This window comes from Papio anubis, chromosome 17 (genome assembly GCF_008728515.1).
Source record: "Papio anubis isolate 15944 chromosome 17, Panubis1.0, whole genome shotgun sequence".
Taxonomy (NCBI): Eukaryota; Metazoa; Chordata; class Mammalia; order Primates; family Cercopithecidae; genus Papio; species Papio anubis.
In genome coordinates, this window is record NC_044992.1 from 73,609,979 (window position 1) to 73,624,086 (window position 14,108).

The following is a 14,108-nucleotide window of genomic DNA, read 5'->3' on the forward strand; positions in this document are numbered from 1 at the left end:
TCTCCCATCGTCTTCCCAGAGAAGCTGTCTGCCCGGTTCAGAAAGGTGGCCCGAGGGTATACGGCAAGGCCTGTCACTTCGCCTAGCGGGGTACCGGCTGCCTCCACCCCTGCACTCTGCTGTGGGCAGAGTGTGACCAGGCCTGGGTGCCAGGCAGGGGGCGGGGGGGGGACAGAGGCAGGGCTTTGGAGGAGTGGGGGTGGGACATGAACCCCCAACAAGTCACCCTCCTGCTGGTGCTGGTTGCAGAGCACTGTGTCCGTGTGGAGGACATGCAAGGACTCTTGGAATTGCTTTTTGGCGGGGTAGTGTAGTGTGTTCCAGGCAGACGGACATCAGTTTACATGTGTGTTTCTCGTCCTTGCAGGTACCTGGCCCTGGGCACCCAGGTGGCAGGGATATCTTGCTGTTATCCTTTGTGGGGGTGGGCGTGGAAGGCCCAGCAGTGACCGTTGTCCTGGGTTGGCCTCCACCCTGTCAGCGCCTGACATGCGCACCGCGACCTGCATGAGGCCCAGGTGCCCACCTGGCTTCCAGGGGTCACTTTGGCCAGGTTCACTGGTAGCCAAGGCTCTCACTCCTGGGAGGGCTCCTCCCATGGCACTCTCGGGAGACACTTGCTCTGTGGGTGGGCTTTCTGCTCTGACCCCTACCCACTACCAGGCTCTGAGGAAGAGGCCACGCTGTCCCCGACACCACCGGTGTGCAGGTGGCTGTGGGTGGTGACACAGGCAGGCCAGGCTCTGGCACAAGCACTTCATACTGCATTTCCCAAGTAGGACAGATAAACAATGCTATGGCCAAGCAGACGCCCCAGGGAAGAACCTGGTTTTAATGGGCCTGGCGCTCAGGGAGGCCTTCGGTCAGCAGGGTCGCCTCAGCACTTGGGAGCCTGTCCTGCAGCTCCCTGCCTCCACCCTGCACGCTGTGCCCACACACCCCCACCACGGAGGTGAAAGCGCAGGCACCATGCGGAAGCCCCGAGGGGGGTGGGGCGGGGCGGGGGGAGGAAGTCAGTCCTTAATGTTGTAGTTACGGATCTTGGGGGGCCTCTGGCAGTCTTTAACTTTTGCGGGATGAGACCGGGAGGCTCCTGTGGGCTTGGCCTTTGCCTGGGCTGCCGTCTTCATCCCTGGGGTGGCAATGCCTGCCTGCATCTTGACGGGGCTCCTATCGACTGCTGGAGGAGCCGGGAGCTCTATCAGGCAAAGAGACACGAGAAGAAAACAGCACGCGTCAGGAGGGGCAGGAGGCTGTGCTCGCACGCACTGCACATGTGCAGTGCTTCTGTGTCCCCGGCCAGCAGGGGCCCTGTAACCCTTGGCCTGGCTGTCCTCCAGGAGTCCATGAAGGCCAAAGGATCCTCCTGGAGTGACCAGAGAGCCGTGGCCTCGCCTTGCTCAGTGGGTCCTGCTTGGCAGGGGCTGGGCCTGCCCCTCCACTGGACACCTGGATATCTGGCTCTGAAAATGGTCCTGCCATGGCCATTTCGTAATGGGTCCCAGGAGGGGGCGGGCTGCTGCGGTAAATGGTTGACTCGAAGCCTCTCCTCCCAGGCCGCCCAGGTGTCCCTACCCTCTGAGACACATCCCCTGCCCCCGCCTCCTCGATGGGCCAGCAGCGCCAGGCTTTCGAGGCCAAAGGAAAGGCCGCGCTAGTGGGTACCATGTGGCTGGGAACAGGCCAAGGGCCCAGGAGTGTGCCACACACAGAGGCTGGGGCCTAAATGCCAGGTAGCCCTTCCAAAGCATCGGCTGAGACCGTCTTCGCAGAGAGGTGTTGTAGGGGATCTGTATCTGGCCAGTTTTTCTCTATTTTTCATTTTTAAAATTAAGAATGTGGGTTTTTTTTTTTTTTTGGTAAAACAGCAGCAAAATGTTACTACAAATCCATGGCAGGTCCCGGCGCTGTTGCTCACGCCTGTAATCCCAGCACTTTGGGAGGCCAACAGGGGCGGATCACCTGATGTCAGGAGTTCAAGACTAGCCTGGCCAACATGGCGCAACCCTGTCTCTACTAAAAATACAAAAAATTAGCCGGGCGCGGTGGTGGGCACCTGTAATCCCAGCTACTCAGGAGGCTGAGGCAGGAGAGTCGCTTGAACCCAGGAGGCGGAGGTTGCAGTGAGCTGAGATGGTGCCATTGCACTCCAGCCTGGGTGACAAGGGCAAAACTCCATCTCAAAAAAACAAAACAAACAAAAAATCCACAGTAAGATGTGAGCTCAGCGTCCACTGAGTGGCCACATCGTGGCTGGGGTGAGGTCTAGAGGGCTCCAGTGCATGGCTGAGTGTGGCCCGGTGGGCAGTCTGGACAGGCTGACCTGGGCAGGTCAGCCGGCGGCCAAGGCCTCCTGCTGGAGCCCAGCCTGTGTGGTCTGCGTGCAGCCTGGCTGACTGGGAAGCATCTGTGCTTTGGGGTTGCCGGCAATGACGCACTGTTTCTCTGCTGGGCTGTGCAGTGCACATGGGGGCAGCCACACGCTCCCGGCCCTGGCCCTGGGCCCCTCTTCGCATCTCAGCTTCTTCCACTCTGATCCACTCTTGGGGTCTCAAGACACCTGGAACCAGTATTCCTTTCCCTGCAGCCTCGTCGGCGTCACACAGTCCCTGGCCCCCTGCTGGGGTCCTGGGGGGCCCTGGATGCTGCCTGCTCCCTTTGCTTCCAACCCCCAGAGGAATTCCTCCTCTTCACACAAAGGCTCCCACCTTATCTCTCGACAATAATCCCCCCATCCCCACTCCCACCCCCCACTCCCTCCCCCAGCTCCCCACGCCGGCTCGCAGAAGGTGGGGTATCCCGTGGAAAGGGCTTCCCACTGGGAAGCTGGTCCTCTGGCCAGGCCCTAGTACTCCACTGTGACCCTGAGGGGTCTCCTCACATGCAGGGGCCTTGGTTGTCCCTCTCTAAGGCACAGGGAATCTGGAGGCTTTGCCCAACTTGATCCTCCTGAGACAATGCCTGCGGGGATTTTCAGAAAAAGTGAGCTGAGGGAGGGTGAAGGGCCTGCCTCTTTGCCTGGGAGGCCTGAGCTGGTGCTGCTGGGAGGACCTGGCTGTATCCCGGGGCAAAGCAGGGAGGTGTGAGTGGGGCACAGTCCCCGGAGCAGGGAGGGTGAGCTGGCCCCCTCCCCAGGGCAGGCCGGCCCCTAGCTCAGAATATCCACTTTGCAGGCTCTGGTTTCTTCACTGGTCCTTTTCCTGCCAAGCCCTCCTCAGGGATGGTGGCAGGGAACTGGCCAGGAGTCCAGGACCCCAGGGCAGGGTACAGCCCTAGGCCGGAGGCACGGAGCTGGATGTGTCAAGGCGGCTGCCCCAGGCGTGACTCCCTGTGACCCCGGATTCTTCTCCTACCTGATGCTAATCTGAGGTCAACCCAGTAACTGGTCGGTAAAAACACTCTTGGCCTCCACTACTCTCCGCCCCTCCTTCTCGCCTGACCTGTTTTGCCGAGCCTGGCCGGGATTTCGCTTTCTGCATTGGGCTGATTGGGCCGGAGGGAAACCATGTGAACCACAGTTTGCTGGGCACAGCGTGAGAAACGCGCCTCTTGGGTCCTGCACCCCTCCCCCACCGGCTGCTCGTGCTCTGGCCCCGAACAGAGCTTCTGGAAAGTTCCTGAAACATCCAAGGCCTTGCAGTGATTAACCAGGGGAGGGGGACTGGGGCCTGCTTGCCCCTCCCAGGCTGACCCCGTCCCAGGGCCTGGTGTGTGCTCAGGCAGGGCCACCTGAGCTGGGCTCCATCCCCTCAGGTGGCTGCACTATACTTGGAGAGATTTGGAGACGGAGTCTCGCTCTGTCGCCCAGGCTGGAGTGTAGTGGCGCGATCTCGGCTCACTGCGAGCTCCGCCTCCCGGGTTCATGCCATTCTGCCTCAGCCTCCAGAGTAGCTGGGACTACAGGTGCCCACCACCACGCCCAGCTAATTTTTTTTGTATTTTTAGTAGAGACAAGGTTTCACTATGTTAGCCAGGATGGTCTCGATCTCCTGACCTCGTGATCCGCCTGCCTCGGCCTCCCAGAGTGCTAGGATTACAGGCGTGAGCCACCGCGCCCTGCCTTGGAGGCTTGAAGCTGGTGGAATCTTGGGGAGGACACAGCCTGTCCTATTGCAGGAGAGGTGCAGCCCTTGCTCCCATCTCAGCCTGGGGGCATGAGAACTCTGAGCACAAAGGGGACAGAGCTGGTCCCCAGCTTTCTGGCCACCTGTGGGTTTCTTCTCCTGCACCTGAGCCACAGCCCAGCTCTTGACCAAATTGGCCTCTGGTGGCTCATTCTCCAGGCGCTCCGGGCTCTTTGGGTGCCCCTGGGCACACCTACCTGGCTTCCTAGGGCTTTGGGAAGGGCCGGACGGTGAGCTCACGCCTTCCCTGGTTCTCCAGAGCCTGCCTTGGGGCTGGGGAGGGCCTGGCCCTGATGGCAGCTCAGGCCTCAAGTCCATTCTATGGCACAGAGGCCCTTCTGTCTCCCTGTGGCCTCTGCTGTTCTCTGGGGTTCACCCCTGCTGTCCCAAGGGCCCAAGTTCTGCTGGACCCCCTCTGGCTGCCACAGGGCTCCTCACGCACCCAAGATCAACCCTTCTCAAATGCACTGAATTATTTCGAAGTCTCTCGGGAACAAGGCTTTTCCCACCGCTGTCAGCACGGCACCCGGGCCCTCAGTGCAGACAGTGACAGCAAATGTGACTTGGCTCCCCCCACCCCGAATCTCCAGAAGCTGTGTGCACCTTTCCAGGGTCCCCACGCCTGTGAGGCTCACATCTCTGTCTCCCCAGCCCGTGTCAACCCTCACCTGCTAATGCCTCCTAATGGACACCCCCACCCCTGAGCTCCTGGAGCTCAGCCCTGGGGGTCACAGTGGCCCTGGGGCTGCCTTTGTGGGACTGAGTGTGACAACAGAAGAGCAATGGGGTGCAGGGGAGGGAGGCCCAGGTGATCCGGACCCTATGGCCCCTCTGCATGGGGATGCCCTGGGCCTGCTCTGTCCAGCTGCCTTCCCCGCCTCACTGGCACATGGAGCCCGGAGCCCCCACTGGGCAGATGCACAAGAGGGGAGGGTACTAGGCGCTGCAGGATCCAGGGCTCTGGGCAGTCCTGCCACCCATCACTCAGCCTAGTGAGGCAGGGCCAGCAGGAAACCCCAGATCCTTCAGGCCCCGCCTGCTGGCCTTTGAAGCAGAGGAGAGGTGGGACTTCGGGGGCCTGGGTGCCGACCACAGGCTGACCCCTTGTTCCGTGCCAGCACCTCCTCTGGGCGACCGTGGCTCCTCCCGCAACGGCACTGGCGGGTCCCCTGCTGCTGAGCCTGCCCAGGCCTGTCTGCTACAGACTGTCAGTGTTGCCTCATGTGGGCCCCATCCCAGCCCTTGAGAGGGGTCACCCAGTAGTGGGGTGCAAGCTGGGGCCCCAAGGAAGGGAATTTAAGGGAAACACTTCATGGGCATAAGGCTTTGAGAGACGCGGGTCTGTCCCTACTGGAGGCTGCATCGCGGACAGCAGGCACATAGGCCTCACTTGGGCGAGAGGAGACCCAGAGATGCATGGCCTTCCTCCTGGGCCGGCTCCCCACCACAGCCCATCGAGCTCAGCCCACAGGAAGGAGAGGTGCCAAGAACCCCAAGCACAAGTGGCTGCAGGCTGGTGGGTGCTGAGGAGGCCGCGAGGAGGCTGGGACGGTGAGAGCCAGGGACGGGCAGCGAGCTGGACAGCCTCTGGGTATCTCCGCACCCGACCCTGTCCTGCCTTTCAGAGGAGAAAAGGCAGAAGGCCCTGAGGCCCCGGAAGGGAAGTGACATGCAGCAGCTGAGCTGGGGCAGCAGGAAGTGGCAGCTGTCTCAGCTGTTTTGGGGGCATGGGAACTGGTTTCCTGGTCCTAAAGTGAGGATGCTGGCCTCATGCCCCTTGGGCCAGGACTCTGCACTGAGTGCTGAGTGCCTGGGGTGGTGTTTAGACAACTTGTGGTCTCTGTTGGCACTGTCTGGGGACAGCAAAAAGCAGCATGGGCCAGTGTGCAGGGCAGATTCCAGGTAAAATTCATGACAAGGGAACTTTCAAAAGGGGCCCATGGGGCCCTCCCAGGTGTGCCAGGCCAGCGCCCATCTCCAGGTGGGCACCCTAGCATCTCAGGCCACAGACCAGCAAGTCACCGCCATGTCCCTGGGGAACAGCACTGCCTGCCACTCACTTTGGCTGAGACCTGTGTCTCAGGGCTGCTCCCTGCATGTCTTGGCAGGAGGATGGACAGCTGGGAAGGAGGCCACACTCTCCTCCAGGGAGCCTGGCTCTGCAGGAGCTACGCCAGCCACGCACATAGCAGCTGCCCAACCTGCTTGGGACACGGAGGGCCACACGCCTGGCCAAAGGCCTCTCCCCACTCCTCCTCCTCCCCTGAAGACCAGGCGCCTGGAGTTGCTCTCCAGAGATCTGGGCAGTGACCCTCTGGATTCCAGGGATTTTGCTTCCCCTGGGAAGAGAGGCAAAGGTGCACACACCTGCAGCAGGTCAAGGGTGGGGGATGCATGGCACAGCGGCTTGGTGCCCGGGTGGGGCACGGATGCCGTGGGAGTGGGGAGTGGGGAATGGCTGCCTCGGACCCTGCTGTGTGGCTTGTCGCCCTCCATGGCATTGCTGCACCTCCTGTTTGACTCCAGCTGCACGGTACACAGGGCGAGGTTAGCATGAGGGGCCAAAGTGGCCCCCGCCAGAGAGGAGGAGGAAGAGGCCCCCAGGTAGGTACGTGCTTCTGGGCCTGGCACTTGGCACACTGGGGATAGGCAGATGGAGTTGGTCTGCAGGTTCCAGAATGAAGGGGGCCTGTTGTGGCGGAGGAGGAGGGCAGTCTGGGTTGAAGAAACACCCCCTGCTGTCCAACAGCTGCACTGCCTGCTCCCCTGGCAACACCTGCCACATGGACTGCAGAAGACACGTCAGCCCCTGGGCTGGAAGTCGTGGACCGGCATCCACCTGAGATGGGACTCTGGGAGGGGTCAGCTGCCGGCCCTCCTGCCTCGGCTGCTCTCAGCATCTTACAGTGCCATCGGGTGCTCTCAGGACAGATGCCTCCAGAATAGGCTCTCGTACAGAAAGCGGGTGGGCTACAGCGCCCAGAGTCACGGCACGGATGAGGAGGCTGTGGGTCACTCTGCACACACCTCAGGATGAAGTCCTGGTCAGAAAATGCATGAGCGTTTCTTGAGGATCCCCCTGCTCCTGGGGCAGGCTGGTCTCTATCCCCGTTCCCCGTCCCACGTGCCTCCTTGCCTCTGTCCACGTGATGTTGGAGCAGCGAGCCTTCTCCAAGCTCAGAGTCAGAGGCCACAGGCCACTGCCCCTTTGGCCAGGCTGCAGTCCTTGACTCTGGAGCACTCGGAGAGCAAGTGGCAGAGATGAGTGACCTGTGGCCGCTTTGGCTGCTAGTGTGATGAGTGTGATGGCTTGTCCAGGTCCTGGAGTTTTGCTGAAAGAGCGCCTGAGCAGTGCTTCCACCCCTGCAGACGGCTCCTCTGTGAACAGCCGGGCTGTTCTTGCTCCTCGGAGGAGTCCCCCAGCCCCTCAGGAAAGAGGTTCAGCCCTGGCCACGGACCTGGCATAAAATTTGCACACTAACAGCAGGGTCCACCGAAAGCCTAAAACAACAGTGAGTTTCAGGGCGAGTGAGTCTCAGGGCGAGAATCTCTCTTGCTTGTGTTGCATTGGTGTCAGTTGTCACTGGCTTTCAGTTTTAAATGGAAATACACAGGGTAGTGCATGTGACAGTGTCCAAGATATGCACAGCAGATTTTCATTCACAAAAAGTCTGGCCCCAAGAGCTAAATGGAAATACCTTCCGCTGTCCTTCCCAAGTCACAAAGCAAACACCTCGGTTCCCAGGGGACCACATCAGTTCTGGTGGAGGCAGTGACTGTGAGCGTGACCAACTGGGCTAATTTGTCCTGAAATTTAGTTGGGACAGCTACAGTTTCTTAATTCTATGACCAGAGAGTGAAGTGTTTCACTGAAGATCTCTGGCCAGTGTCTCCAGGGGCAGCCCTGGAAAGGAAGGAGCCTCGCTTTCTCCAAGAGGAAGACGCGTGCTCCAGGGCAGGGGCAAGCTGGGTGTGTCTGTGTGAAGTGGGTGCACGTTCATGCTCTTTAAGCTGCAACTGTGCTTCCTGTAGGACAGAATGAAGTTCATCGAGGAGGCCGATGAAGGCAGAATATGGGTAAGACCAAACTTACACAAAATCCTTCTACATCTTCATATCAAAACATGTTAAATATAAACCTCCAAATACCTACAGGGATACAAGCACAGGGCTTCCGAAACAGGTGGGATACACAGCCTCAGTCTGTCCGAGGCCCACACAGAAAGTCTTGGGGGAGTCACTGAAGGAAGGAGGGGAAAGAGCTCAGAAGAAGCCATAAGAGAGCGAGACATGGACAGGAAACCAGGCGGCCCCGGTGCCCCACAGGAGTTCAGAGTCGAGGGCTGGGGTGGCACAGAGGGGAGCATGTGGCACACATGCCTGAGAGGGGCCTACGAGGCGACTGCAAGGCATGAGGTTCTGTGAACCCGGTGTGAACTGGCAGATGTTACCACAGGACAAAATTAGAATGTGTAACTTGTAAAGCAGCAGAGGAAAACTTGGTTTCTCCAGTGTAAAACAAGAATGTAGGAAAATGAAACAAATGGAAAATAAATAATGTGGAGATTAAATTCCAGTAGACAATAGTTCAATGGATATTTATAGATGAGCAAACTGACTAATGAAAAAAAAATCTTAGATTGAATTTTTTAAAAATAAAGATCCAACAATAAAAGATCCACTTAAAAAGACAGAAAAAGTAAAAATTAAAAAATAAAATAGAATTAGGCAGAAAATGTCACAAGAGGCAAAGAACTCTTCTTCTTTTTTTTTTTTTTTTTTGAGACAGAGTCTCGCTCTGTCACCCAGGCTGGAGTGCAGTGGTGGGATCTCGGCTCACTGCAAGCTCCGCCTCCTGGGTTCACGCTGTTTTCCTGCCTCAGCCTCCTAAGTAGCTGGGACTACAGGCACCCGCCACCACGCCTGGCTAATTTTATTTGTATTTCTTTTAGTAGAGACAGGGTTTCACCTTGTTAGCTAGGATGGTCTCAATCTCCTGACCTCGTGATCCACCCACCTTGGCGTCTCAAAGTGCCTGGCCTTTTTTATTTATTTATTTTTTTGAGAGGCTGTCTTGCTCTGTCACTCAGGTTGGAGTGCAGTGGCATGATCATGGTTCACCGCAGCCTCGACCTCCTGGGCTCAAATGATCCTCCTGCCCCAGCCTCCCAAGTAGCTGGGACCACAGATATGTGCCACCACACCCAGTCTTCTTATCTTTTAAAGCATGTTGGGCCTTGTTTTGACAGAAAGGTGGGTTACATGTTTTCTTGTTTTTTGTTTTTGTTTTTTGAGACAGAGTCTGTTCTGTCACTCAGGCTGGAGTGCAGTGGTGCGATCTCGGCTCACTGCAACCTCTGGCTCCAAGGTTCAAGGGATTCTCGTGCCTCAGCCTCCCAGGTAGTTGAAATTACAGGCGCTTGCCACCATACCTGGCTAATTTTTATATTTTCAGTAGGGACGGGGTTTTACCAAGTTGGCCAGGCTGGTCGTGAACTCCTGACCTCAAGTGATCCGTCCGCCTTGGCCTCCCAAAGTGCTGGGATTACAGGTGGGGGTCATAGTGCTCCCCTTCTTGTCTTTTAAAGGGTGTTGGGCCTTGTTTTGGGTAAAAGTTGGGTTATGTGGTGTGTTTTTTTTTTTTGAGACAGAGTCTGCTCTGTCACTCAGGCTGGAGTACAGTGGTGCAATCTCGGCTCACTGCAACCTCTGCCTCCCAGGTTCAAGTGATTCTCCTGCCTTGGCCTCCCGAGTCATTGGGATTACAGGCGTGCACCACTACGCCTGGCTAATTTTTGTATTTTTAGTAGAGACGGGGTTTTACCAAGTAGACCAGGCTGGTTGTGAACTCCTGGCCTCAGGTGATCCGCCCACCTCGGCTTCCCAGAGTTCTGGGATTACAGGCGTGAGCTGACACGCCTGGCTTTGGATTCCTATAGCTGCAGTTTCTCAGGTAGGTTCTAGATGAGCCTTCACTGCAGACAGCATCAGCCCCGTTCCCACGGTGTGGCTCCTCCGGAGTCTCCACTGAATGTCCACAGTGATCACCGGGGACCCATCACCCCGGCTGTAGCTTCAGTATGTCATGACCCTGTGTGAGCTCTGGAAGTTGTTCACCTTACACGCTCCTTTCTCCTCTTTGCCTGGCTTTGTGGCGTTTTCTTCTATACACGTGCAGGCTGGTCCTCAGTACACACTCAAGAGAACCCTGTGCAGATTTCTGGAGCTCTTTTCTGCAGTTTCCTCCTTGCTGGATTCTGCCCTGAAACGCCGGCTCCTGCTATCTCCCCAGGCCCCAGTGCAGTCTCAACTCCGTAAGGGTACTCAGCTCTGCTCAGGCCCTGCTTCTCTCCCTGTACCGGCAGCCCAGACAGGGCCTTCAGGCAGAAGGCCAGGGCCCCAGGGCTCGCCTTGCCTGTGTCCTTCCCACAAGGGTGGCGGTCTCGTCCTCGATCTCGGTCTTGTTCGGGATCTCGGTCTTGTTCGGCCGGTTGTCCAATGTCTACAAACTGTTGTTTCATATACTTTTTCCAGTTTTCTAGTTGTTTATGGAGGAACATTAAAGTCTGGTCCTTATAACTACAGCCTGGCCAGAAGCAGAAGTGAGTGCCAGCTGTTGTGTGGCCATAGAATAAATATTACCAGAAAGTAAGCCGATTTGGCTATTTCTTAATGTATTTACTTTGTTCTAAAAGTTATTTCAACACAAGTTACTTTCCTAAGTGGCAATCATGGTTTCGTCATTACCATTTCAAGAAAAGAGCTAACAAACATCTACTTGACCATCTGTTTCTGAGAAAGTTCTGAGGCTGCCCTGTCCTTCTTTAGAAGCCACAGGTGTGACAATCAGTGAAGGTGGGAGGCTGGGGTTGTCTGTGCCATTCAGGACACCCCAGTGCTCCCTTCTTGGCCAGAGCACCGGTTCTTGGATTCCTGTAGCTTCCGTGACAAGGTGCTGTGGGGCTGTGCAGACGTCTAGCCTCATAAAACGTCACCAGCGTGAACTGCTCTGTCAGTCACAGCTTGTCCTGAGAGCAGCAACGGGGCTAGAAGGACGGGGGCAGGCACTGAGTCCTGAGAGCAGCAACGGGGCTAGAAGGACAGGGGCAGGCGCTGAGTCCTGAGAGCAGCAACGGGGCTAGACGGACGGGGCAGGCACTGAGTCCTGAGAGCAGCAACGGGGCTAGAAGGACGGGGCAGGCACTGAGTCCTGAGAGCAGCAACGGGGCTAGACGGACGGGGCAGGCGCTGAGACACAAGAGAGCAGGGTCCCCTCCTTCCTGGACAGCAGGACTGTCCTGGTCCCACTGCAGGGCTGCCGTGGCAGTGACCAGTGAGGCCTGTGCTCGTGTTTTTGCACACTGAGGAGCTGCCTCCCTTCATTCTCCCTCACATTCCTGGAGCCCACATGCTCCTCACCAAGCTGGCCTCCTGGCTCATGTGTGGGTGAAGGGCTCCACGCCAGGCTGGGCTCGGGACTCATACCTGTCCTCTCAGCACTTTGAGAGGCCAAGGTGGCAGGACCGCTTGAGCCCAGGAGTGCGAGACCAGCCTGGGTGCCAGAGTGAGACCCCGTCTCTACAAAAAAATTTTTTAAAAAGTAAAAAGATTAGCCAGGCATGGTGATGTGCACCTGTAGTCTCAGCTACTCAGGAGGCCAAGGCAGGTGGATCACTTGAGCCTGGAAAGTTGAGGCCACAGTGAGCCAAGATTGTACCACTGCGCTCTGGCCTGGGCGATAGAGCAAGAATAAAGTAAATAAATAAGAGCCCCGCGGCCCCTGTGCCTGCCTGCAGCTTGGTCTTGCAGCTGTCTGGGGCTGTCCATCTCACCTTGGCCACCAGGAGCCTGACGTGCACCTTCTAGTGTAGGTTTCCTGGGCCCCGACGGAGAGACCACAGACGGAAAAGCGGACTGTGATGTTCCCTGCGCATTTACAGGGGAGGCATAGACTGTTCTTCACTGTCCCCCATTTCTTCATGTGCCACAGCCGGCTCCTCGCCCATCCATGACGGGGGCATCCCAACCTGCTCTCCTGAACAAAATGAACGGAAGCCCTGGGTGTCACAAGAAGCACAAAAGTGCCTGCGGAGGTCGGGGCTGGAGGCGGCATGGGAGCGGGGAGGGGCGGGGGCGTGAGGATGAGCTGGTGCTGAGGCCAAATGCTCAAGGCATGTTTGTATATCTCGGGAGCCCAGCTGGTCCTGCAGAGGCCAGTCACACTGAGATGCCACTCTGGAGTGCCACCGCCTTTCCGGAAAAGCCCAGGACAGTCTCAGTTCAAAAGCACAGGGCACGAGGCAGGGGATGGAGGGAGTGTGTCCTGGGCGCCCACTGGCTCCCGAATGCAGAGGCTGGCAGCCCCTGCAGGGCCACAGTGACTGGGTGAGGGGAGGCTGGTGCTCAGAGGCCAGGTGTGGGAGTCGAGACGCACTCACCCACAGCCACTCCATCCCCAGGCGTGGTCCCACTGGAGTCCACCAAACCTCTAAAACTGTAAACATGACTCTTAGCTGGAGGGCCACCCGTGGGGCAGGAGTGTGCCATGATTTGGCCCACACCTTGTTTGGATTTACTTAGTTGCCAATATTTTAGAAAGGAAACACTGTATATATAAAACGAACAGGATTTCCAGCCTCTCTGAGAAAAATGGGAAGACAGGCTTGTTGGCCCCACACTGCCATGGAGGGTGGCCCTGGGGTGGCACTGACATGGCCTCAGAAGACCAAGCCAGCCTGCAGGGCCACCACTGACCCCACTCCACAAGGTTGGCAGTCACCCTGTGCATGGGCACCTAGAACCTTCTCTGCAAAGGAGGCTCTGGCCTGGACTGGATCCAGGGCTTGGATTCAGATCCTGACTCCACCAGCTGGGGCTCTGTGACTTTGGACTTCGCCTCCGTCTGAGCAAAGAGCCCCAGCCTGCGACAACCACTGGGGCCCGAGCAGGGCGCAGTCACTCCAGCCCTGTGTGATCTCGGGCTGTCCAGCAAGAGGGGGCAAGAGGGGGAAAGAGGGGGCGGTTTTTGTCCTTCTTTCCCTTTGGATCTTTAGATGAAAAAAGCCTGGCTATAAGGTGTCTTCAACACACAGAACTGCCCAGAAATGCTCTAATTCTACCAACAGCTTAAAAAAATAACCAAGTTAGCAGTCAGTCAACAGAATCATGCGACCTAAGATAACATTTTATGGGCCAGGCACGGTGGCTCACGCCTGTAATCCCAGAGCTTAGGAAGGCTGACATGGGACTGCTTGAACCCAGGAGTTTGAGACCATCTTGGGCAACATAGTAAGACCCTGTCTCTACAAAAAAAATTTTTTTAATTAGCCGGGCATGGTGGCTTACACCTCTGGTCCCAGCTGCTCAGGAAGCTGAGGCAGGAGGATCACTTGAACCTGGGAGGTGGAGGCTGCAGTGAGCTGAAATCGCACCACTGCACTCCAGCCCGGGCGACAGAGGGAGACTCTGTCTCAAAAATTAAAAAAATGTATGCAACCTTTTTTTTGTTTTTTTGAGATGGAGTCCCACTCTGTTGCTCAGGCTGGAGTGCAGTGGCGAGATCTTGGCTCACTGTAACCTCCGCCCTCTGAGTTCAAGCGATTCTCCTGCGTCAGCCTCTGGAGTAGCTGGGATTACAGGTACCCGCCACTGTGCCCGGCTAAGTTTTTGTATTTTTAGTAGAGACGGGGTTTCACCATCTTGGCCAGGCTGGTCTTGAACTCCTGACCTCATGATCCACCCGCCTCGGCCTCCCAAAGTGCTGGGATTATAGGCGTGAGCCAACTCGCCCAGCCACAACCTTTTTTTTTTTTTTTTCTTTTTTAAAGGAAACATCTCAAAATCTGTGGAGAAACAAATATAAATTTCAAAAGAACAAATTTTTTAAAGAAAAAAAAAAAAAGCCAGCATTAACATGGGGCCCCCTTTAAAGTTGTGACCTTTTTGCTCCTAAACCATCCTCTGCAGCTGGAGGGTGGGGTGGGG

General features: G+C 56.9%; 1 protein-coding gene across 6 annotated transcripts in view; it reads right to left on the reverse strand.

The window, feature by feature from the left end:
* Positions 1-795: 795 nt before the first annotated feature.
* Positions 796-14,108, reverse strand: part of CCDC57 (coiled-coil domain containing 57) — a 114,386-nt gene continuing 101,073 nt past the window's right edge. For 2 of the 6 annotated variants that reach the window (XR_001896118.3, XM_017950103.3), the window contains one exon: positions 796-1,198. Coding sequence is in view for 2 of the 6 variants with exons in the window: in XM_017950103.3 (XP_017805592.2) it covers positions 1,014-1,198 (185 nt within the window). In the remaining 4 variants the exon portion in view is untranslated. Of the gene's footprint in view, positions 1,199-3,981; positions 8,151-9,913; positions 11,171-11,956; positions 12,160-14,108 lie in introns of those variants that run through there. The other 4 variants (XR_001896115.3, XR_001896116.3, XR_004179298.1 and 1 more) reach the window with 4 other exon arrangements.